This window comes from Arvicanthis niloticus, chromosome 6 (assembly GCF_011762505.2).
Source record: "Arvicanthis niloticus isolate mArvNil1 chromosome 6, mArvNil1.pat.X, whole genome shotgun sequence".
Lineage (NCBI taxonomy): Eukaryota > Metazoa > Chordata > Mammalia > Rodentia > Muridae > Arvicanthis > Arvicanthis niloticus.
The window spans coordinates 87,258,707-87,283,044 of record NC_047663.1 but is presented as its reverse complement, the minus strand read 5'-3'; the positions used below and the strand labels follow the sequence as shown (position 1 = coordinate 87,283,044).

General features: G+C 47.7%; 1 protein-coding gene across 1 annotated transcript in view; it reads left to right on the top strand.

The window, feature by feature from the left end:
- Sh3pxd2b (SH3 and PX domains 2B) overlaps positions 1-24,338 on the top strand; it is an 83,128-nt gene that overhangs the window by 20,210 nt on the left and 38,580 nt on the right. Inside the window, exons 2-4 of the mRNA XM_034504947.3 lie at positions 5,681-5,761; positions 17,687-17,762; positions 23,544-23,620. Coding sequence (XP_034360838.1) covers positions 5,681-5,761; positions 17,687-17,762; positions 23,544-23,620 — 234 coding nt within the window. The remainder of the gene's footprint in view (positions 1-5,680; positions 5,762-17,686; positions 17,763-23,543; positions 23,621-24,338) is intronic.

Here is a 24,338-nt window from a genome sequence, read left to right as displayed (position 1 = left end):
AACTGAGGCCCAGCCTCATTCTCAGCTCTCCAGACACCATCAGAGTTTTCTCTGCCTACAGACTGCCTCGCTGTATATTCTTAGCCCAGCCTGGCTCCTCAAATGCACTCACTCAGACAATTGGGCTACTTTAAAAGGGAAACTGTAGCCGTCTACCATAAATGGCAAAACAGCAACACTTGCTAGAAATAAGACTAAGAAACTCCTGGCCAATGTGGCCTACTCTGAGATTGTTGGTTCTTCCTGATAGGAGACCAGAAAGTGCTGGGAAAGAGTCTGAGGAAAGTCAATAAGCATCCTCCCCTGACCCCCTGTTCACCCAGTGTGGTGACTGTCCTGTGACCAGCACAGTGGTTCCACCCAGTCATTGCTCTCAGCCTGGAGTTGGAGCCAGGCCCAGAACCCCCTAGAAAGTCCAGCAACAGATCTGCTATTGGAAGCTGCCCCTGAGCCTCCGAGGAACAACTCGCACATGTTTGCCGTTCAGATGATGAAACCCTTTGAGATCTCAGCGCCCTGTGGGCCAAGCAGCAGCTGCCAGCCATCAGGCTGTTCTGGGGAATAGCCTCTCAATGTGCTGTAGCTAGGTGCAGGACCCTAAGCTGATGGGCTAGCAGGAATGTGGCATGTTCGTTCATTGACCCAGGCCCCTGGGATCCCACAGGAGATGACTTGACTGCCTCTGTCCTAATGCCTGCTTTTGCCAGAGCCCAGCTCTCATTTCCCAAGGGACTGCAAGCTGGATGCTGGCTTCAGTCTTTATTCTTGGAAGAACAAACCATTTGGGCATGGTTCTAGAAATGGCCATAGGTTCCTACATGTTCTGTGGGGGTCCTGCAAGGACTTGGGACTCACATCCCAGATATAGACTTGCCAAGGGTGATAAGGGCAAAGAACTGAACAAGATTCAAAGAGCATATCCTGCAAATCTGATTCCTGGGCTGAGATTTTATTCAGCATGTGTTTTATTTCTGGAACTTTCCATTGGCTTGGGAGGTAAGGATGACCAGCATCCTTGGCCTGTTTTGCAGAGAACACAAAGGTTCCAGGATATATGTCACAGCTGACCTCACACACTAAGTTCTGGATGCCGACTGCACAGCTAATCTACCAAGGTCAACACTGAACCTGCCATCCTGTACTTGGCATCCCAGTGGCACTGGCCACACTTGGACACAGTGGCCTTGGGGACCAAGCACAAAGATGCTAGCCGAGGGCTCAAAGCAGAAGGTGCGTTTCAGTCTTCCCAGGAAGTGATATCTCCCTCCCTGACCCCTGGGCAGCTCAGGTCTTATTCCCTGGCAAGAGGACTGTCTCTGTGGGCCATTCAGCCCTGGCCATGGGGACATGCAGGATAGGCGGCCTCACAAGTTACATCCGTCAGAGTGCCATTTCTGCTTTCCTTCCTGCCTAAGAAAGTGTTCCAAGTCTAACTAGGACAGGTGGGTAGTCCTCAGAGGAAGGGAGTCACTCTGGCCCAGGCCACAAAACACTTCACACCATCCTTGAGCAGCCAGTGACTTCTCAGTGGTAGCTCCCCAGCAGGGTAGGGCCAACCCGCAGCTCCTGGGGTGATCTCTAGCCCTACATAGAGGTAAAGCAGGCTCGCGGTGTGTGATGGGCATTTGGCCAGACTCAAGACTTTTTTTTTTAAGATTCACTTATTTTATGTATATGAGTGCATGTCCACCTGCACTCCAGAAGAGGGAGGGCATCAGATCTCATTACAGATGGTTGTGAGCCACCATGTGGTTGCTAGGAATTGAACTCAGGACCTCTGCAAGAGCAGCCAGTGCTCTTAATCGCTGAACCACAGCTCTCCAGCACCTGACTCAGGACTTCTTTCCAGGCAGACTGAGGTCTAGATGTGGAGGCTGGGGTGTCAGGACTCCCCATAGGTACCAGGAAGAAGGAACAAAGCCCAAACTTATTTAGCATCTAGGAACCTGTGCCCGAGCCTTGGTGAGGTAAGCTGGAAGTACAGTTCTGTGTCCCTGTGGGACCAACAGAAACAGCTCCCCAGCAGGGTGAGACCCACCCAGAGCTCCTGGGTTGAGAGTTATGGGGAGAGAGCAGTGTGATGAGGTGAGGTCGTCCTTCGGAGGGGCATGCCCACTCGCTCCCACCATACCTGTGTTTACTGTGATGACTAAGATGGCCCCCGTTCCCAGTTCGTTATAACCGTCAGCTTGAGTGATTGGATTGAGTAGCACCTAGGAGGTCAGCATCCTGCATCGTTGTGTTTGGATGGTGTTTCCAGAAAGGGCATTGGCCAACGGGTGCATTGCATCAGTTGATGGATTTACAAGGCTGCAGCATTCGGAGGCGGGCCTACTTAAAAGTAGTCTGTCATCTGTGCGTGTCAGAGGCTGTATTTGCTTTGAACCCTTCTTGTTTTCCCTTTTCTCTGTGTCCTGCCACAGAGTGAGCTGCTCTGATCCACCATGTCCTCCCTCTATGAAAGGCTGACACCTCTGGAACCTTGACTACTCTTGACTCTGAGTCCAGTCAGACATTCTGTCACAGGGATTAGGAAAGCTGACACGGTGACAACTAGGACAGGGTCTCATTATGTTGCCCAGGCTGGCCTTGAACCTCTAATCTTCCTGCTTCACCTTGCAAGTGCTGGGATTACAGACAGCACTGTCATGCCCGACACTTGTCAGTATTTTCCATTTCATCCATGCTGATCCATTCACTCTTGTGCCGTTCTTCGGTTACTATGAAAAAGTGCTGGAGATAACTCACAAGAAGGGAAAGGTTTCTTTGGCTCATATTTTCAGAAGTCAAGGGTAGTTATCGCCCTTACATGTGCATCTGTGATGACAACATATATCATGGCGGGAATGTATGGTAGAGCATGTTGGCCGTGAAGTGAAAAGAAGGACAGGAAGAGACAGGAGTCTCAGCTTGCATTTCAAGGGTATGCCCCAATGACATAACTTCCTCCTTCTAGTCTCCACCTACTGATGGTTTCACTGCAGGCTGGTGACCAGGCCTGTAACACATGGTCCCTGTGTGGACACTCACCAAACAGTAGTACTGTCTCTTATCACTATGTCATCTGCTTTTCTCCAAAGGCTGGTGGCACTGGCTTTCCTGCCATCTGTCTGTTCCCTCTGGTGATGCTCCTGGGCAGGGCTTTTACATGTCCCTTATAATTGAATTAGTTTGTCTGCTGGTGAGTTTTGAGGCTTTTAAAAATGCATCCTGTATAGACATCATGTCTTTTCTTGGCTTTCTTCCACACAGCAAGTGCTTATCATGGAGTCATTTCTTGCATGGTGTTCTCCCACCAGGGCATTTCAGGAGGAAAGAATCTTATGATGCCATCAGAGATCCTGAATCCTGTCAGCCTGGCTTGGGTCAGGTGTGGGCTCTCTTTTATGGTCAGGCCCAGGCAGTGCTGTATTTGACCAGGTGGGGGAAACATGCCTCCCTATAGCAAAACAGTGAGAAAGGAGGGAGGTAATTCTCCAAGAGAAACTGGTACTGAAGCCAAAAATGGGAGAATGGTACCAGACGAGAGCACGGGGCGACCACAGTATGGGAGGAGCTGAGCACTCTTAATATGCACCAGGAGCCAGACAAGGCCCATAGCTGTTGGCTGCCATGCTTAATCCTCAAGTAGGCTGCCGTCTTCGTTCCAGAGTAAGGGCACAACAGCCAGAGAGGCCAGCACCTCGTGAATGTCTCGTAGCCGCAGAGCTGGTGTGCTCCAACCCTGAGCCCTCAGGTCCGAGCGTAGGACAAGCCTATGATGAGTGTGTGACAGAGTCTGGCCTGTGCAAGCACTGCATCAGATTTACTCAGAGATTCGTTCCCATAAAGCAATGTGGCCTGCCGCAGTCCAACGACTTCAGATGGGAACAGGAGGCCAGGAGCGAATCTACGTGAGGAAGCTTTCCATGTGTGGGAAGCTGCTCTGTGTTGATTTAAAAAACAATGGCTGTCTTTCTTAATATCTTTCCTTTTTCTTTTAAACTTCAATGGTCATGTCTTTAGCATCCAATCAAACTTTGCTTGGGCATCTCCAGGGACGGAGGCTTTGATAGTGTGGTTGCTCTTTCTAAGCCTCAGTTTATCCAACTAGAAGGCCAAGTCATTAGCTTAGCTGAGTTCTACAGTTTCTTTCGGCTTAAACTTCTTCAATTTCCAACCCCAGCACCATTATGTGTGTATATGTGTGTATATATGTGTATGTATATATGTAGGCATATATACATGTATTTATCATGTGTCTATCATATATGTCAATCATATATCACAAACTCTTGGATTTTATCACTACACATGGTATGCATGCATCAGATGATCATACCATGCCCCGTTTGTATGTATAAGTAAAAATGATAATTAAGCTATTTTATTATAATTATACAGATTTATTATAATTATACACAGCTCTCTGTGGACCACATGGTAATTACTGGCCCAGAAAACAGGTGTCTGTAGACTTAGCTTCAAGCTGAAATAGACATGGTCAGATTGTATCCTTAGTCTCCTGATGAGAAGAGTGAGGTCTCATGGCTGACTCTTACTGACCTCAACTGGCCCAGGTCAGGTCACATGTCATCCCTTCTGGGTCACCATGAATAGTGCCTCCTCTGTTTCTAGTGGGGTGCACAAGATGGAGACGAGGTTCCCTGGAGAAAAGATGAGGTGCTATAGGAATCAATGCTAGCCAAAGCCAACAGGGGCAACTGCTGTCCCCACTGAGGCACATGCCCGCCTGCCAACAGGTACCTCAGTTTCCCCCACACTTGTTATCAGTATATTGTTTCATGCAGATGCTGGGATGTGTGGTCAAGGTGAGAGACTTTGATTTTGTTAGATGCTCATACAAGCTGGGAAGCAGAGGAAGCAGGTTCTGTTAGCCCAATTCACAGATGGAGAAACTGAGACTCAAGGGAACATCTGAATTGGCCTGAGTCCTCACTGGTGGGAACATCAGGATGGCGCAGCACTCGTACTGTAGAAGAGGTTGAGGATGCAGGCACCCTGACTTTTCTGGATAAATGGGAAGGTTTTAAAGAATTACTCGGGCAGAAGAGCCACATGGGGAGCAGACAGTGCTGGGAGTAGCATTGGCCCAAGCTGATCTGTCCCATCCTGACACAGCTCTGCAGGCAAGAGCTATTATTCCCCTTCTATTGAGGAGGGAGCAAGCTACAGCTTAGAGGCAGCAAGGGACTGACTGGTCCAGCTGGTCCTTGGCCAAACTGAGATTGAAACACACAGGTTTTCTGGCTGTAACTCCTCCTCAGTCTCAGAGATGAAAGATTCCCTTAGTCTGCTTTGTGTTGTTGCAATTGAATGGCACAGGTGAGTAATTGGTAAAGAATAGAGATATATTTCTTAGAAGCTTAGAAGTCCGGCCATCAAGGGGCTGGCATCTGGCAGGGGACTTTAGGATGCTTAACTCACAGCAGAAGAAGGAAGGTGGATGAGAGAGAGCACAGGAGGATGGCTGGACTAAACTCAGTTTTCTAACAAACCCACTGGGCACCAGGACCTACCCCTGAGCTAATGCCCTCAACCCACTCATCACCCCTCAGAGGTTTACCTCCCTGCTCTGTCCCATGGGGATGAAATTCCTGGAACCTGGACTGGAGAGAGAGTGCTCCAACCATGTTGTCCCCTTGCAGTTAATATTTGTCTCTTTGTTTCCTCCCTGCAGGTCTACATCATTCGAGTCACGTGGTCCAGTGGCGTCACGGAGGCCATCTACCGGCGATACAGCAAGTTTTTTGACCTCCAGGTAGGCATCTGTGGTGGGGGAGGAGGTTAATTGGGCGTCCGTACACTGTGAATTTAAAGCCTAAATAAGGGAAGACCTATTTGTTGGCTGCCAGCCTGGAGGCCACACGTGGCTCTGGAACCATGTTCAACTGAGTTTTGTAAACTGACCACGTGGTGATCCAGGATGCTGAAGTCTGTCTGGGCACCTTTTACACACATCTCCCCAGCCCCGCCTGCTGGCTCCTACACTACTGCCCCTCACCTGGGCTTGTACCCTGTGCTCTCTTACCTGGCTCGTTGGCTGGATAACTCTCTGCCACCAGGATTCCCAGCTTCTGGAAGCCTTGTGTGACTTTGTTCTCTGTTCAGAACAGAAGCCATCTGTTCTGCCTTCTTTACTGATGTTGTCAGCTTATCTGTCCCTTCCAGACTGTGACAGTCATGGGTAGGGACCATGTTCTTCTTGTCATTTCTTTCCTTAATGTTTTTATTCAAGGCCTGGCACATAGCACGTGTTCACTTAGTGATTGGTGTACATTTGCATGCATGAGTATGTGAATGGATGGATGGATGAATGAGTGAATGATTGAATGGATGCATGGATGGATGGATGAATGGATGGATGGATGGATGGATGTGATGGATGGATGGATGGATGGATGGATGGATGGATGGATGGATAGATGGACCAACAAACAAACATGCACTGCCAGTCTCACTATGAGCTGAGTAACTCAGTAGGAGCTCACAGCACAGTAGGAACCATCTCCATTAGCTAACCCTGGGCTGGTAACTTCATGTCAGTATCTCCAAAAAGACTGGAGCAGTCAGTGTCCTTCAGAAGATGATGTGGCAAATTTCTATAGACAATATCTGCCACAGACACTAAGGGAAGTTCCTGACTTTCTGAACTTTTGTGTGTTCTCACTACTGTTTGGTGAGGTGCAGTTTGGTGAGTCTCCATCTGCGATGGATGAATGGTGTCTGCTCTACTAGTGACAGTACCAACTCAGATTTCCTTCATTGAGTATCCCAGGAGGAGAAGGCTCCAAGGCTTCAGGCACAACTCAGTGTAAGGTTTTCATTCTGCTGTCTGTGACGTCTCCTTCTATGTCCCCACAAGTGGCATTGGCTACATCCTCAGTCACAGCTGATGGCAAATGGCTCTAGCAACTCTGGGCTCACACTCTGTAGGAAAGAATAACAATGACTTCTGTCTTAGTTAGGGTTTTATTGCTTGTGAAGAGACACCATGACCACAGCAACTCTTATAAAGGAAAACATTATAGCTTACAGCTTCAGAGATTTAGTCCATTATGGCGAGAAACATGACAGTGTGCGCCCAGACGTGGTGCTGGAGGAGCTGAAAACTCTACAACTTGATCAGCAGGAGACTGTGTGCCACACTGGGTGTAGCTTGACCATAGGAGACCTTAAAGTCCATTCCCACAGTGACACTGTTCCTCCAACAAAGCCACACCTCCTAATAGTGCTACTCCCTATGGACCAAGCGTTTAAATACATGAATCTATGGAGGCCATACCTATTCAAACCACCACAACTTCTCATATATCCTGGCAAACACTTTGCATGTCATAAGCTTAGCTCTATGCCAATCACTATGACAGCCAATGAATGGGCTTTCCTGTTCCAGCATGGCATCAAGGACATAGCCTGGGCTAGGAAGGAGAATCTCAGGTTCTCCCAGGGGCTGGGCAATATTAACTGCAGGCTTCCTTGACTACGTAAACCCAAGCACTCCCTGCCAGTGTGGACTGGAGGATGTCCAGAGCCTGTGTCCCACTGCTGTAAAGGAGGAGGGCAGAGTGCAACAGGCTCTTAACTGATTTCTCTAGTGCAGTTAAAACAGTCTCTCATGCCTTCATGACACACAGCCCGGAGTCTCTGCTTCGTGTAAAGCGATTGAGATACGAGTCACTTAATTATTTAAAACATAATGAGCTCATCGGCGATGCTTTGTGTTCAACAGCGTGCAGCCGCATCTAGCAATGTCATGGACACCTATAATTTTCTGCTGCTCTGCTGCAAACGAGCCGAGTATAAATACACAGCGGGGCTATCTGTAAAACGTGCTATGGGATGGGATGCTGCAAAGTGGGGAAGTGTGTGCCTCGTACATACAAGGCCAGGAGATTGAGCCCAGTCCTGCAATAAATGAGCTAACCACCATGTAGAATGAACAGACAGGAGAGAAGAAAGCACGGGTGGGAAGAAGGCACTGGACAGCGGTAATGACTGTCACCATCCAGTGCCCTGAGCAAGTAGCACACAGAAGCCCCATGTGAGAGAGCATTTAGGGCTGCCCTGCCCTTTCACACAACTGGATGACAATGCAAATGACCTACAACTTTGGCCCATTGCTAGGTTGCTGCTGTTCGAGGCAGTGGTGTCTGCCTTGGGAGCTCTGCCTTGGAATGTATTCAGGGGCTTCTTGCCAGCCTGGCACCTCCAACAAGGAACAGTGGGAGTAAGGAACAAGAACAACATGTTTGTCATCCAAAGGGTTATTCACGTCTGCAGAGCAGAGCCCACTTGACTAGTTGCCACATGAAGAGAGGAGTGGGGTGGATTCACAGGCAGAGCAGAATGTTGCCTAGAACCGAGAGCAAACACTGCTGTGGCCTTGAAAGGACCCGGTATCTACTGGCAGCTCCTGCCCATCTGTCTTGTGGCCTCAGGACCCTCTGACCAACCTGCCGTATTTTCCCACTGATGCATTTAGAACAGCTCTTCGGCTGCCCACTGGCCAATGCCTAAGCATCATGAAGTCAGCAACTTTTGTCTCTGTCAGCTGTCTCTCCCTGCTGTCAGCAACCTGGAGTCCCTGAGTGTCAGACTCCGGGGGAGAGAATCGGGTGGTGTCCAGGATCCTGGGTCAGATGCTACAGCGGCCTGTCAGTTGTGGTGGGGAGCAGGTGATACTGGCCCAGAGAGTGCCAGCTGGAGGAGATGTGAGAGAGGATGGGAGGGAGCCCTGTGAATGTGTCTAATTGCTGGTGTGTTTAAGCGTGCGGCTAGATTGTTCCTTGAAGTTTTTAATTCCAGCCTGGCCTGAGGATAAAGGCAAACCCAAGTTCAAGGTTCAGCCTTCTCTTTTCAGGCCTCACCTGGTGTTTCCTCTCTACATTTCTGAGCCTCCATTTCCTCTGTGCGTCCCAACCCAGGGACTTGTTATGACTGCGAAATGAGACGGACCTGACCCAGTGTGTTAAGAGTGAGCTGTCCCTCTCCACGGATGTGACACTCATGTTGACCTGCTTTGTGAGGTCCGGTCACAAGTCTTCCCAGCCCAAATCCTGTGCTTATTACCCCATGTTCTTACTGACCTTGCTTCTACCACAACTTAAGTCAGGTTTTCTTCCAAGCTCAGTGTAGCAATGACTGGGGCTTTACTAGAACAGAATGGTCTGCCTCCGGAGGCCACCCTTGGCATGATGAAGCTGTCCAGAGGCCCTGATTCATCCAGTTCTAAGGAGTCCCAGATGGCATGGTGGCAGAGTGGGAAAGCCATGTAATTCCAGAGATCTGGCTCGAGCTAGACGTAGCCTTCTCTCCCCCATAGCAACCCCAGAAGGATAGGAGAGGTTGAGCGACTCAACTCCGCGGTCCCCAAGGACTAGGCAAGAAAACCAGCCCACATGGGACCATGGCACTCCACATTAGATCATATCATAATTTCCATGACCCATTTGGCACATGGCCTTGATTTTATTTTATTTTATTTTATTTTATTTTTTAAAAGTGACGTAACTCTGAGTGTGAGGGGAGGGCTCAGGCCTGGAGGAGGAGGAGCTGAGCTGGTGTAGCGTAACAGAAAAAGCAGAGCCCAGCCACGCTCAGCTGTATGGCCTTGAGCCCACTCCTTTAGTCTTCTGTGTCTGAGCGTTCTCATTGGTGATATGGGATAATATCAGTAAAAACAACCAGCATTTCTGAGGCTCTACTCATGGGCACAGTCCACTCATTTAATCATCACAAGCAGTTTATCTGATTACACAGGCGAAAGAGCCTAGGCTCAGAGAAGTTCACTCATTTGCCCAGGTCACACAGCTAGTCTGACAGTACTCAGATTGGAGGCTGTGGGATACCAGAGTCCATGCCTTTAGCCACTCTGCTCTCTGATGCCGCTTTTGCTACCAGCTACAAGTTAAAATGGTGCTTGTGTTCAGAAGGAGCAATCCCATAGGGCTTAGGAAGTGGACAATGGGCAGATGTTGGGTTTCTTTGGGGAGTAATGAAAAGGTTCTAGAACTAGGTAAGTGGTCATGGTTGCTGACTGTGTAAATACACAGAAAACTGCTGAGTGCTGCATTTTTTAAAAAACATTATTTCTTTATTTTATATATGTGAATACACTGTCACTCTCTTCAGACACACTAGAAGAGGGCATCAGATCCCATGACAGATGGTTGTGAGCCACCATGTGGTTGCTGGGAATTGAACTCAGGACCCCTGGAAGAGCAGTCAGTGCTCTTAACCACTGAGCCATCTCTCCAGCCCTGAGTGCTGCATTTTTAACGAGTGAATTTTGTAGTATGTGAGATATAACTCTTTCTTTCTTTCTTTCTTTCTTTCTTTCTTTCTTTCTTTCTTTCTTTCTTAGTGGAAACTGTAAGAACAGCCCTGGGATGCTGAATAGGACTGGGTGCTGGCTGGTAAAATGACTGACAGGTCCAGGCTGCTTGGAATCAAGGAGAACATGGTACCAATTTCCCAAGGTTCCAGACTTTGGGATTTGACAGATGGGATTCAGTTTAGTTCTCCACTTTCTGGCTCAAGGTCTAGTTTCTGTCAGATTGTCATAATGCAGACAGAACACCAGCTAGGTTGGATTATCCCAGATCGTGTACATCAGCTGAATGGAGCTGAGAAGACCAAGGACTTTGGCTCTGGATGCAGCTGGACCCAGGGCTGTCAAGTCAGACTTGTCTTTCTTCATATCTGGGCCCCATGGTGGGGTACCTGGCAGCAGCTGCTGCTCCAGCCTGTGTCTAGCACATCAGCACCATTATTTTGGAGAAAAAAAAAGAATTTCCTCTATGGCTATCTTAGTTAGGGTTTTACTGCTGTGAACAGACACCATGACCAATGTAAATCTTATAAGGACAACATTTAATTGGGGCTGGCTTACAGGTTCAGAGGTTTAGTCCATTATCATCAAGGCAGGAACATGGCAGCATCCAGGCAGGCATGGTGCAGGAGGAGCTGAGAGTTCTACATCTTGTCCTGAAGGCAAACAGGAGAAGACAGGCTCTTCTGTACTGGGCAGAGCTTCACAGCCCCCACAGGGACACACTCCAACAAGGCCACACCTCTGAACAGTAGCACTCCCTATGGGCCAAGCATATTCAAACCACCACAGTGGCTTAATCTCATCTTAGACCATAGGATGAGGTGTTCAAAGCACACAGAGACAAAAACAGGAACAAAATCCAGTTAATGTACCTGGACACCAACTTCTGGGTCTTCTAGGGGACGTCAAGGAAGGCAGAACTGTGGGTATCCCCTCTGCTAAGATGCGAAATTTAAGCAAAGGAAACAGTGTAACAAGAGGATGCTCAGGGTAGGAGCAGCATAGCCCAGGCTGCCTCATGGGGAAGGACACTGTCACCAGCCAGCAAAAATGTCCCCATATTCCTGACATCTTAGAAAAGTTGGTCATCTCTGCCACTATGACTTAACATCATCATGTGTCTTGTGCACATGAGGTGGTGGGGGGGGGGGAAGAAAAGACCCCTGAGCTTGGAACAGGAACACCTGGTATGAAGTCCCAACCCTTAGACAGCTCACTCAGCCTCTCTGAGCTTCACTGTCTACCTTAGCCTGAGCTAGTGCTGTAGAGTCGGTCAGGATGTCATGGAGGGAGTGGACATCCAAGCAAGGCCCCGGGGATGAGTGACTGGGGTGTCCACAATGCTCACAGCAACATCCAGCAGAGCAACATCTTAATATCAATGACTCTTTGCTAGAACTTTGAGGTACCTTTCTTAAATGCCACCTCATTAAATCCTCCTCTCCCAGCATGAGGTCAGTATCACAGGCATTTTTCACAAGTGGAAACACTCAAGTTTAGAGAGGAAGTCATGTGCCCCAAACAGCAGGGATCTAACTACTACCTTCCTAGGACCCAGGTGTGTCTAAAAAGATGAACTTGCCCTCCGTGTCCAGTTCATGGGTTCATGGCCACATTTCCACCCTACAGCTGAGCACCGCCTGAGTCCTTGACAAATAAATCTCAGACATGGGTCCACCTCACACTGTGTTCTGCAGCCTTCGTGCTCGGAATCCCCCAGGTTCAGTGTGTCCCTCTGGAGGTGGGTCATAGCTATCACCGGAGCTACCCAGAGACACCCTATCTCACAAAAACAAAAACAAAGCCAAAACGGCTCTGATACTGGCTGTAATATGATTGACCTGAACACTGTGCTCTGAGCAGGGCAAGGCCAGAGAGAGATGGACAGATGTTTCACTCTACCTGCACGAGGTACCCAGAGTGATCAACTGATGCAGAAGGTACATCCATCAGGGAGGGTGGATGAAGAGCCATTCAGTGCTCTGGCTGATGCAAAGCTCTGAAGATGATGGAGAAAATGTCTGTCTGCATAGTAGGTGCGCAACTAGGCCATGGAGCTGCGGACCCAGGCGTGGTTGGAAGATGTATATTGTGTATGTGTAACATGGTTAAAAACAAAGCAAAACAAACATAAAAAAAAAAAAAAAAACACAGCCTCCTATGCAACTAAGTTACTCCCAAATCAGTTTCAAAGTAGCATTACTCACAGTCCTTGACAGAATGTCCCTCACTCCCTAGATGGCCATGCTGGCTGGATGCTGCTGGTGGAGCCGTCTGCTCCAAGGGGACTTATCTGAGGTTAGACAAGTGGTGTATAAACCAGTGTGGACGTTTGTTAGCCAATGGAAACATTCATTAGCCAATATGTGTGGATATTCATTAGCCAGTGTAGACACTGACTAGCCTGTATGGACACTCCTTAGTCCATGAGGATTCGCAGTAGCCAGTGTGGATACTTGCTAGCCAGCCTGGACATCCAGAGAGGGTCTCAGAAAGCACCAAGAGGACAGAAGTAGCCTTGTCACTGTGCATTCTTTACAACGTGCTTCCCCTTGGTGGTGTTTCAACTTTGTCTTAATATTGAGAAGGCAAAAGGAGATAGCGCTAAGCAAACCGATAAATTTTAGAGCCTCTGCAGCTAAGACTGATGAATTGCTTTTGAGAATGGAATGTGCTGTTCCTGTGTGCACAGAATATTAAGACCACCCTGTCTCAAACTGGTTTTCCAAATCCATGTGACCCTGAATCCAGCTAAAGAGCAATGTTAGGAGAACGGGGATGGACAAAGGTTATTGCGACTAGTCATGGCCCTGCTCTGCTGTGTGGCTTAAGGCAAGTTGATTGCCCTCTCTGCTCCCAAGTTTCCTCATCTGAGACTTGGAACTTGTAACGTTTGTTTCACAGAGCTACTGTAAAGGTCAGATGAAACTGAATGAGAAGACTGTTAACTGTCAACTTCTGGGCACTGTCACCATTATGATTGTTGTTGTTATTGTTTTATATTAGTAATGTGACTTCTATTCATTAGAGATTTTGACTATCCTTTGAAGTGATTTCCTAGAGTGGGGAGGGGTTCTCTCTGTTGAATTCACTGACTCTTTTCATTAAACTTTTGTGTTTTCGGTAGTTTTAGGTTTGACATAAAATGTCTTGAAAGAGTCCAGAGCACTCTTGGGTACCACCTGCAGTCCCCTGACTCCCCCTCTATGAGCATTCATTTTGCCAGTGTTTATTGAAAGTCTGCTATGTGCTGGTATAGAACTCTTCAGAAATCCACCTTTCCAAGGAGGCCCAATGATGAACAGCCACCAATAACACCGTGGACAACAGAACCCAAGGCAGCCCAATGGTTATAACTAATTGTAGCTCTCTTACCTAGCATGTACAAAACCCTTAGTTCCATCTCTAGTACTGCACTTAATAATAAAGAAAATAAGAAAATCCATGAATGAAGGCTCTTCCCCAGACTTCTGGACGCTTGCATACCCCAGCCGCCCTGAAAGCCCAGCCACCCTGAAGCTGGCCAACTCCCTAGGCCATTGTGTGAACTAGCACAGAAGAAGCCAGAAGTTCCAGCCTGATACACATGTCGCCTGCCCTCTCAGTGTCTTTGTGGCATTGCAGAGATGAGGTCTTATAATGACAAAGTCCCACTGAGCTTCAGGCTCTGGCATTACCACACTGTGGGCTGCAGGCACTGGGCTGGGTTTTTGGCCTCTCAGACCTTGAGTGCTAGTGTCTATAGTAAAGGCTGGGTGGGGTGGGAGTGGATCATGCTGAGATGCATTGCCTGCCTGCTCCTGGCCACATTTCCTCCATTACTTACTTGCTTACTCCCTCCTGGAGCCTCATTCCTCCTGAACTTTTCCAAACTTCTTTCCTTCTATCAGAGAGGCAGTCTGAGGAGTCAGGGTGATGTTCCCCCACAAAGCATAGTGGTGGGGAGGCCTGTCAGCCATTCTTTGCAGGCTCAGGACTCCTTTCTGTCTGTTCGGTTTCCTGGCTACATGTGGATTAGGATAGGTCAGGATATGCTGTTATAACCAGTAACCACTATGCTCCAGGGGTGGCTCAATAGCAGAGTGCTGGCTTAGCATGTGGGGAAGCCCTGGGTTCAGTCCCTAGCATGAGAGAGAGAGAGAGAGAGAGAGAGAGAGAGAGAGAGAGAGAGAGAGAGAGAGAGGAATGGAGGAAGTGGGAGAGGGAGTGGCAGACAGACAGACAGACAGACTGACAGAGACAGAGGCCATCCTTTACATTGTTGAACTAGGCATGGTGGTGGTGGTGGCAGCACACACCTTTAGTCCCAGCGCTCAGGAGGCAGAGGTAAGCAGATCTCTGTGAGTTCAAGGCCAGCTTGGTCTACATAGTGAGCTCTGGGATAGCCAGAGCTTACACAGTGAGACTGTCTCAACAACAACAAAACAACCTTCCAGATAGCAGGGTAGCCTGATCCCAGATGGGCAACTAGGCCAATGGCTGGACCATGGGCTGGGTTGCAAAGGCTCTGTGCCTATCTCCAGGATTGCAGATGGCAGAGAAGTCACTATCCTTCACAAGAGAGAGGGAAATAGCAAACAAGATCCAGCAAATTAAGATCCAGCTGTCACCCTGAAGTAACACCTGTTGCTGATCATTAGATGTGGCCCACCTCAGAGGGGTGGGGAGTACAGTTCAGACCTGGCTTCAGAAACACGGGACATAATCTGCAGACAGTGTTGGTACTGCTGGAGCTCTAGAGCTCAGAGCTTGTTATAGCAGCAAATCCTGACCCATCCTAATTCACATGTAGCCAGGAAGCCAGAAAAGACAGAAAGGAAAACTGAGCCCAGCCCAGTTTTAACTATACTGTAATGCTGTTATTATGGGGACCAAAAGGAAAAACCCTTAAAGTTACATCGGAACACACAAGAATTGAGTGGCAGATTCTCGTGATTTTTGAATACCAAACCATTGATTTCATGTTACTTTCTTTTTCTAAAATTAATATTTTTACAAGGTCTCACTCTATATCCCTGGCTGGCCTGGAACTCATTACCAGACTGGCCTTGAGCTAGATACCCCTGTCCCTGGGATTAAAGGTGTGCATCGCCATGCTCAGCTTCACTTTCTTTTTTAAGCTGTCAGAGACACAGGCTGGTTATGGTCTGCCCCCAGCTCCATCCTCAACCCCTGCCTGTTTCATGGTATATGATACATTACTTCACAATCACCAGACTATTTGCCAGGCTCTTTTGGAGACTGCATGTCTTCATGGCTGGCTCATGCACATAACATAGGACCAGACACTTGGCTCTGCTGAGCATGTTTTGGGTTTCAGAAAGGGTCAGGAATAGTATGATGTCATAAGGATAGGCTTAAAAGCGAAGGACATTTTAACACACCTGTCACTTTCCAGCACACAGAGCAACCTGCTATCTGTGATACAGAAGTCCTTAGGCTATTGTTTACATTTCAAGTCCCATGGTTTAAATTCTAGGAGAACCAAGAATGGTGGCCTGGAGAGACAGCTCCTAGTAAGAGCACATACAGCCCTTGCTTGCAGAAGAACCATGTTTGGTTTATATAACTATTGTCCACCGAGTTACAACAGCCTGTAAATCCAGTTCCAGGAGCCCTGACATTTCTGGCCTCTGAGGGCACCAGCATGCATGTCGAACAGATGTGGCCGTCCAGCAGCCATGGACAAACTGGGATCACCTGAAAGGAGGGCTGGAAATGAAAAAGAGACAGAGGGGTGTGAAAAACATGGAGTCAAGACAAAGTTTTCTGGTCAAGGCTCAAAGTTTAATATTCATCATTTGTACATACAGGGAAAGTCCCACCAACCCCATCCTTTGTTTCAGCTGGATTATGTCAAAAGGCAAGCTCAGCGTGCAGTCTATTCTTCTTAGTTCCTGTAGAAAGATACACCTCCAGCCAGGGTGGATAACCCTACCTAGTTCCTATTGTAGCAAGGTCTATTATGGTAAACAGGGTCTTTCTGGTGTTCTCAAGGCTGAGGGAGGACACAATTCCCCCTTTTTACTATTTTAAAGATGAGCAGTACCAATAACTGGATGGGGGCACAAGATTTACTTGGTTTCATTATCCTGTCTAGGGTAGAGTGGCCAGGTGATCTCGCCTGTTTTAGGTTGGTGTCTATCTTGCTCCTTATTACCCATTAGGGAGAACACACATAACATTGATGTATGCCTCTGTCTTAGGTCAATAGAAGCTCAAGAACACTCTTACCCATATCTGACTACCCGCCTTCTATAGCACACTCTTTCCCATACAGACCAAAGCTACATATGAATTCAGGCCAAAGGACCTATGAGCATGCACTCAATGCATTTCTTCATAGTGAAGGATAACTGCCATGGTAAATAGCTGAGCTTGATGAAAGTGATCCTACATGAAGGCACCCAATCTGTTTAAAATACAAGGTCCAAAAGTTAAAAGCAACAAGATTAAAATTGATGGTCCGAGCAGTGTAGAAATTAAAGTTATAAGCGGGAATGTTCCAGGCATCTAATCCCACTGCTAATTGACAAGGATCAAACACAAAGTCTGGCCACCAGGTATATAGTGGGTGGCTTGGAGTACTGATAAAAAACATTCTCCAGTAAGAGTAGAGGCTACACTCCAGGTTAACTCAGCTGGCTGATAGGGGTTCTGAGCCATCTTCATCATTAGCATCATAATCATCAGGCTCAGGGTCGTGTCTACTTGATGAACCAATCTTCCAGGCAGCCATCGAGCTCCATTTTCTTTTTGTGAAAAACTACAGACAGAACCTTGGCCCCAAATTAAAACAGGGTCAGGACAATTCCATGTATTAGTTAGGGGGTCTCTCCATTTGACCCTGGCAAATGAACTGGAAGTGACTGGATGCCAGTGGTGATCCGCTGTAGACTGACCTTTAGCATCAGTTTGCAAAAAAATTTAAAACAAATAAGACAAAAGCAAGGTGTGCTTTCAGTGACCTTGGAGGGTATAACTCCCCCTCTTTTGTTTTTAAAAGCCATTTTTTTAGAGTTTCTTGCAAAACTAGGGCAGAACCGCCAGTAGCTACTCCTCCCATGCTCAGAGAGTTATGCATACACATGTACACATAATTTAAAATAAATCTTAAAAGGGAAAACAACTAAGAATGATCTCTTGCAACTTTGAGCTTTCACAGTTTGGAAGCTGTGTATATAAACAGTTGTTTTCACATAGGTCTCAGATTCGGATCCCTATAGCCTCAGGTTTCTGAGAAGCTGGCAAAAGTGAACTTCTAACACATCAAATCACAAATTTAAGATGTCAGAGAATGTATATTTTGTATTGTAAAAGGTTTTTTGCTTTTATTCCCTCCCCATTTAGATGCAGATGTTGGACAAGTTTCCCATGGAAGGAGGACAGAAGGACCCCAAGCAGAGGATCATTCCATTTCTGCCAGGTGGGTAAAGTGTACACTCTTGGACAGAACAAGCCTGGTCACCTGAAGAACAGCTCCTGGTCCCTGGAAGACCACATGAGCTCATCTCCACATCACTGTTGGGGGAGGGGCGTTGTTTCTCTCCTAGTTTGCTTCTGTTGCTATGATTAACACCACTACCAAAAGACGACTTGTGGAGGAAGGGGTTTATTTCATGTTCCATGTCTCCATCACTGACTATCTATCATAGGGAAAGGCAAAGCAAGAACTGAAGCTGACACCAAGGAGGAAGCTGGCTCACCCACCATGGCTTGCTCAGCTTGCTTTCTTATATAGTCCAGGACCTCCTGCCCAGAGGAGGTGGCACCACCCACAGTAGACTGAGTCCTACCACCACAGCAATTAGTAATTAATAACACACACACACACACACACACACACACACACACTCCCACAGGCCAGTCTGATGGAGGCATAAAAATTTTCTGACACTTCAGATTTTTCTATTTAGAGACATGACTGAATAGGATATGTTCAGACAGTATTCAGAGAATACTGTCTTCACAGAATGGTTCCTGTGGTTTCCATGCTGATCCAGGATAATGTAAGGCATGGACTAGCCCATCATATCCACAGGCTCTGCGGATTATGGCAGGACATGTTAGGATCATGGTACCAAGCACCTGTTAAATCAGCTGCTGCAAAGGGTGTAATGCAGTCTTGGCTAGTACTTGTGTGCACACCCAGCTCCCCCCAACCCCCAGCCCCAGCCTTACCAAAGAGTAATGTCAAGACTTTAGATGAAAAAGAGGAATTATGCAGAACAGAACCTGCTCCAAGTTCCAACAACTGCTACTTACAGCTGTCATCGGATGCCAGCACCGCTAAGCAATTTATGTTACATCCCAGTTCATTCCCAGCCCTGTCACAAAGGAGTAACTAAGGCCCAGAGAAAGTACAAACACATGCATAGATGGCAGATCTGGGATGCAAACAGAGATGCTGGCTCCAAGTTTCATGCCTGGAGTCACTTCTAACTTTGTCACCTCTGGCACACACACATACCCAACCTCAGCAAATGACTTAGTAGCATGTGTTTGATTTCCTTTCTTGCAAATTAGAGATGAGAATGGTCCTGTAAAGATGATGCCAACGAAGACTGTAAATGTCTGACAGGTCACTGAGGTCATCTGTCACTTGATGTTACACATGTATGGTGAGCACATTGACAGTCACCCCAGATATCCGTGGTTTGGAGAGTTCACCATCTTCCTCCTTTCTTGGATCCCTGCAAATGTGTCTTTTATTCACTTGATGTCATTGTCATCACTGAGCTTACTACCTCAGTTGGCTAACCTAAGCCTAGTCCTGGAAGCTTCTAGTCTTCGTACAATCTAATCTACGCCTAAAATACATTCAACCTCTTACCCTTGCTAGTTCTTTCTGAGCTCTGGCTGGCTGGTTCAACCTTGTTGTTCTGGTTCAAAACTCCTCTCCATGCTGATTCAATCTGGCTTCTCTTGGGTTCTCCTGAATTGCTCTGCTTGGCCTCAGACTAACTTTGGCAACACATTCTAATCTTTTGGCTCCTCATTCTGTCTTCACTGTGTCTAGCTTGTTTCCTCTCTGCAACCTGTCTCTGTACAACTGTCCCAGGAGCTTCCCTTTCTTCTCTCTTTCTGTGAGAGTTGGACATATCCTATTCAGTCATATCTTTCTCTGACTAGTCACTTTGTCTGCCACTGAATTAGACGACACTTTCAAACATGGGTGCTTTCTTCTACAAGATAACTTTACCTTCACTGTTTGGGATTAAAAGTGTGTGATCCCAAGAGCTGAGCCACACCATAACTAGAAACAGGGTTTTTTTGTTTGTTTGTTTTTGTTTTTTCTTCAGTAAATAATACAATCTCAGTTTTCACAGTGTGATCAAATATCCTGCAACAGGTCTCTATCACACCACTCAGTAAGTTCTCAGGCACTATCAGCCTGGCTGGGTTGAGTCTCTGTGTTTGCTAGGCCCCCTCTGCTGAGAGAATCCTTTGCAAAAAAAAAAAAAAAAAAAAAAAAGCAAAACAAAACTAAACAAAAACTAACGTTTTTTTAGTTGCTCCACTGGGAAAACATCAACCACACTGGAATTTTTCCCCCAGCAGAGAGAACCCCATGTGCCAGCTACAATAGCCAAAACTCAGGGCTGCAAAGCACACACTTTGGAGTCAAACCTTTCCAGCCCCGTGATTTTAATCACCAACCCCAGCCTCCCCACCCTGCTCCTCTATTTCCACATCTGCTAAATAAGACAGTGACTCTGCTTCCCAAAATTCAATTCCTGGCACAGAATAGGCTCTCAGCAAAGGCAGTAAGAGGAGAGTTGGGGGGACCTTCCTTTGGGGGTTCTCAGTTTTGTATTTTGGAGTCATTCTGGAATGAGCAGAATGTCCAAGTTCAGCCAGGTCTTAAAAAACAGACTTTCTTCAAGAAAGAGAGAGGCGGCAGTAAGACGTAGCTTTCTTCTGGATGAAAGAAAGTCAGCTCTGGGAAACTTCCCAAGTCAGAGAACTTGAGCCCGACCCTCTCCCCCAGCTCTCAAAAGCCTTTGTGGTTACGTAATACTTTTCCAGCAAAAATTCATGAAAATGCTGCTTACAAGACCTAGCCCCTTTGTCCCTGTGGCCACTTCCAGCTTAGGATTCCCAGAGGCCCCAGGACCTCTGGCCCATCCCTTCTGAGCCCACCTCTCAGCTATTCCCCAGGCCAATGCTGTGGGCAGGAAGTGGGTCTCCTGTCCTGAGGTCAATTCTCAGCCAGACTGCCTTGTCAGCAAGACAAAGGCAAGTTTCATGTTAGGGAAAGGCGGGGGAGGGGGCCAGCCTGTGCAGACTTTCCATCCCAGCAAGGGCTGGGGAGGCCAACTTGGCAGAGGATGCGACCTGAAAACTAAGAATTACAGTTTGGCCTTCTTCCACTGTGGAAAACAAAAGCCGCCCATTCCCACCAAAGCCGTTCTCTCTTCTGAACACCCTTTCCACTCCAGTATGGAGGTAGCCCCACTGTCCTCTTTCCTCAGCACCCCAACTTGGCATCCCCACACTTCACCAGAGAGGCACCACCAACAAGATGGAACCACTGTGAGTGTTGGCCGGGCTGTCTGGAGGCTGGCCTGAGCGTAACCTGGCTGGGACTCGGTTAACTGGCCTCAGAGAACTGCACATGGGAGAAAAGATTAGCATGTTCTTAACTAGAGCTCACGCTTTGGGGGTACACAGTAATTACTCCCCCCTAAGGTCTACCACGGGCCAGGCTCTGGGTGTGTTGTGGAGGGGACCTCAAAGACAACAAAACAAAGCCCTATTCTCCATTCACAGGCTCCAGAGGTGATTGGCTCCTAGTCACATGGTACAGGAGGGATTGACTGTGACCACCTAGTGAGCTTTTCTCCTGCCTCAGTGTCCCCAAGGTCCCTCCAAACCCAGGGAGGAGTTTCCACCCACTGAGCTCCTTCTGGGTGAAGCCCTGGTGCTGGTCTCTGGCTCCTTTGCTTTCTAATGCTTTGATGAAATACCACAACCAAACACATGTGGGAGAATAAAGGTTTGGTTTGGCTCATATGTCCATGTCACAGTCTGCTACTGATGGCAGGAACTGAAGCAGAGCCACGGGGAAATGCTGCTCATTGGCTTGCTCCTGGCTCATTTAGCCACCTGTGGGGGGGGGGGGGGGTTGACACCACCCACAGTTGATTGGACCCTTCCAAATTAACCGTTAACCAAGACAATACTCTATAGCTTACAGGTCTTGTCTTATGGAGACATTTTCTTATGTGAGGTTTCCTTTTAGATAACTCTAGCTTGTATCAGTTTGACCAAACAACAACAACAATGAGAACAACAGTAGTGGTAAATTAACCAAAACAGACTCTGGTTGTGTGATGGCTTTGAGACAAGTCTTCTTCCTTGCAGTGTAGGTTGGCAATAGCTCCATGCTAGTTGTAAGTACTTTGAGCCCACCTTTACAGTAAGAAGCCTGTATACTGCTCTCCTCCCTGATGTGCAGAAGGGAACTGACACCAAATGAGAGCACGTTAGTTCTGGTGTGGGGGAGGGGGAGGGGGCAAGTCCTCTCCCACTTTAAGAAACAGATGAATGGCAGAAAGCATTTGCTGCCCATGGCTGCTCCCTAGGCTCACCTTTCTTCTTAGTCATGAAGGCTCACAGACTGTGTGGCACTCGAGAGGAGTGTAGACTGTGAACAGCCTTACCTGCAGAGGCTTGGAAAAATGGACAGTGTGGCCATTTGATTGTCACGGTGGCTGGGCTAGGAAGGCCACCAGCTTGATGTGGATTTGAATTGGAGATGCTCAACGCCTTGCAGGGTTGGGGACAGTTCTGGCCTGGGAAGGATGTCCCACCCAGACCTCAGCAGAGCCTGCTGCCTCCCACCCTTCCAAGTTCCCATGGAGACGACCCATTGAGGAAAACAGACTCTCAACACTGTCCCCTTTTCTTTGGGAGGATGTTTTTATGTTTCTGAAAGCAAAAAAATATGGGAAAGCTTAGAGAAATAAAAAATGACCTGTCTTCTGTCTCTCCGAAGACAACACTCTTCAAACCCTTTTATCCACTAGATCTTTCTTTTTAACAAGCACAGGTAGATCAGAAAGGCCCAGAATCATTAGACAAACAGCACAAAACTTTAGCAGACCCTTAGACAGGAGCAGAGACATGAACAAGGGAGGGAGGGAGACTGTGTTTCTGCTCTGAGATGCCTTTGAGCCTGCGGGCCTTGGGCTGTACAGGCTGAGCTTGGAGGTGCTCTTCCTGCAGAATTCTTCCACGTGATTTCACATAGAAGCTAAAAAGGGACCTCATGGAAGGAACAAGTAGAAGCATGGTCACCAGAGCCTGGTGGGAAGTGTTGCAAGAGGAGGGGATGGTTAGCAGCAGGCAAGGGAATGGCTGCCGACCCTACAGCACAGGATGGCACTGTGCCTGGCCGCTACTAACTGGACATTTCAGAATAGCTGGTAGAGAGGTGTCTTACTTAGGGTTTTACTGCTGTGGACACCATGATCAAGGCAACTCTTATAAGAACATTTAATTGGGGCTGGCTTACAGGTTCAGAGGCTCAGTCCATTATCATCAAGGTGGGAACATGGCAGCATTCAGGCAGTTATGATGCAGGAAGAGCTGAGAATTCTACATCTTCAGCTGAAGGCTGCTAGTGGAAGACTGACTTCCAGGCAGCTAGGGTGAGGGTCTTATAGCCCATACCCATAGCGACACACCTATTCCAACAAGGCCACACCTAATCCAACATGGCCACACCTTCTAATTGTGCCACTCCCTGGACTGAGCATATACAAACCATCACAAGAGGCTTGTGCATATTTCCAACAGGAATGAGAAATACTGGAAGTGAGTTCTGGCCATTTGCATTAATTACACATATAGTCGTTACACAGTGCAGCCCATAAGTATGTATAGTGACTGTGCTAGCTACTACACCTAACCTACTCCTGGGCTAGCTAGAGTGTAATTCCATCATAGAGCATGTGCTTACCATGAACAATAAATTTAGGAAACTCTTATGCTCGTTCTCCCCAGCCATTGCCCTAGAGCAGTGGGGCTTTGAGGAGTTTAGCTCGGGTGTGGCTACCCATGTACCCAGGTACAGCCTAGAAATACTGAGGGCAGCCAGGAACTTTGATACCACTCAGGTCCACCCTCAGACAGATACTGCAGCTGGTGGGGTATGGGCCACTAGTCCCTACTGTGCTGAGTGTGTTCTTATCTCCTGCAGGCAAAATCCTCTTCCGCCGCAGCCACATCCGGGACGTAGCTGTCAAACGCCTGATACCAATTGATGAGTATTGTAAGGTAACCTGAGATGCCAACACCATCTTCCCTCGTGGGTGTTCTGTTTTGTTTTCCTTTCTGAGTGCCAAATGTTCACTCGAGAGTAAGAGACAAAACAGAACAAAATATACAAATCCTCCCGCACCGCGTATGACTATGAAATCAACCTGAATCCACTTTCAGTGGCTTTGTGGTGTTGTCCTGGGCATGAATGTTCCAGTCAGCATTCAGCCCGTTATTGATGGAGCAGCTGGCCTCTCACCCCTTGAATGTTCCAACAGAAGGAGGCATGCCTGTGGGTGCTGTTGGATGGGATTGGTTGGGAAGGAAGCATGCTGTCACTTCTGTTATTGTCTGTTAAGTGAGTGTAGAAAAATCACAGGATGCAGGTGCCATATGCAGTCACCAGTTGTCTCTATATCCAGAAGAAAAATTAAAAACACACTTCCACTCATGCTGGGGAGATGGCCTGATCAGTAAAGATCAGTTTGCTGCACAAACATGAAGGCCTGAGTTTGGCCCAGCACCTATGTAAAATGCTGAGCACTAAGTACCTGTGATCCTAGGGTCTAGGAGTGGACATAGGAAGGTCCTGGTGGCTCACTGCCTGGCCAGTCCAGCCAGCCAGCAAGCTCTGGGTTCTGTGAGAGACTGTCTTAAAATGCAGTAGACAGGCACCCAATACCAAATGCTGGCTTTTATCTGTGTCCATACACAGGTGCACATAGCATATACCACA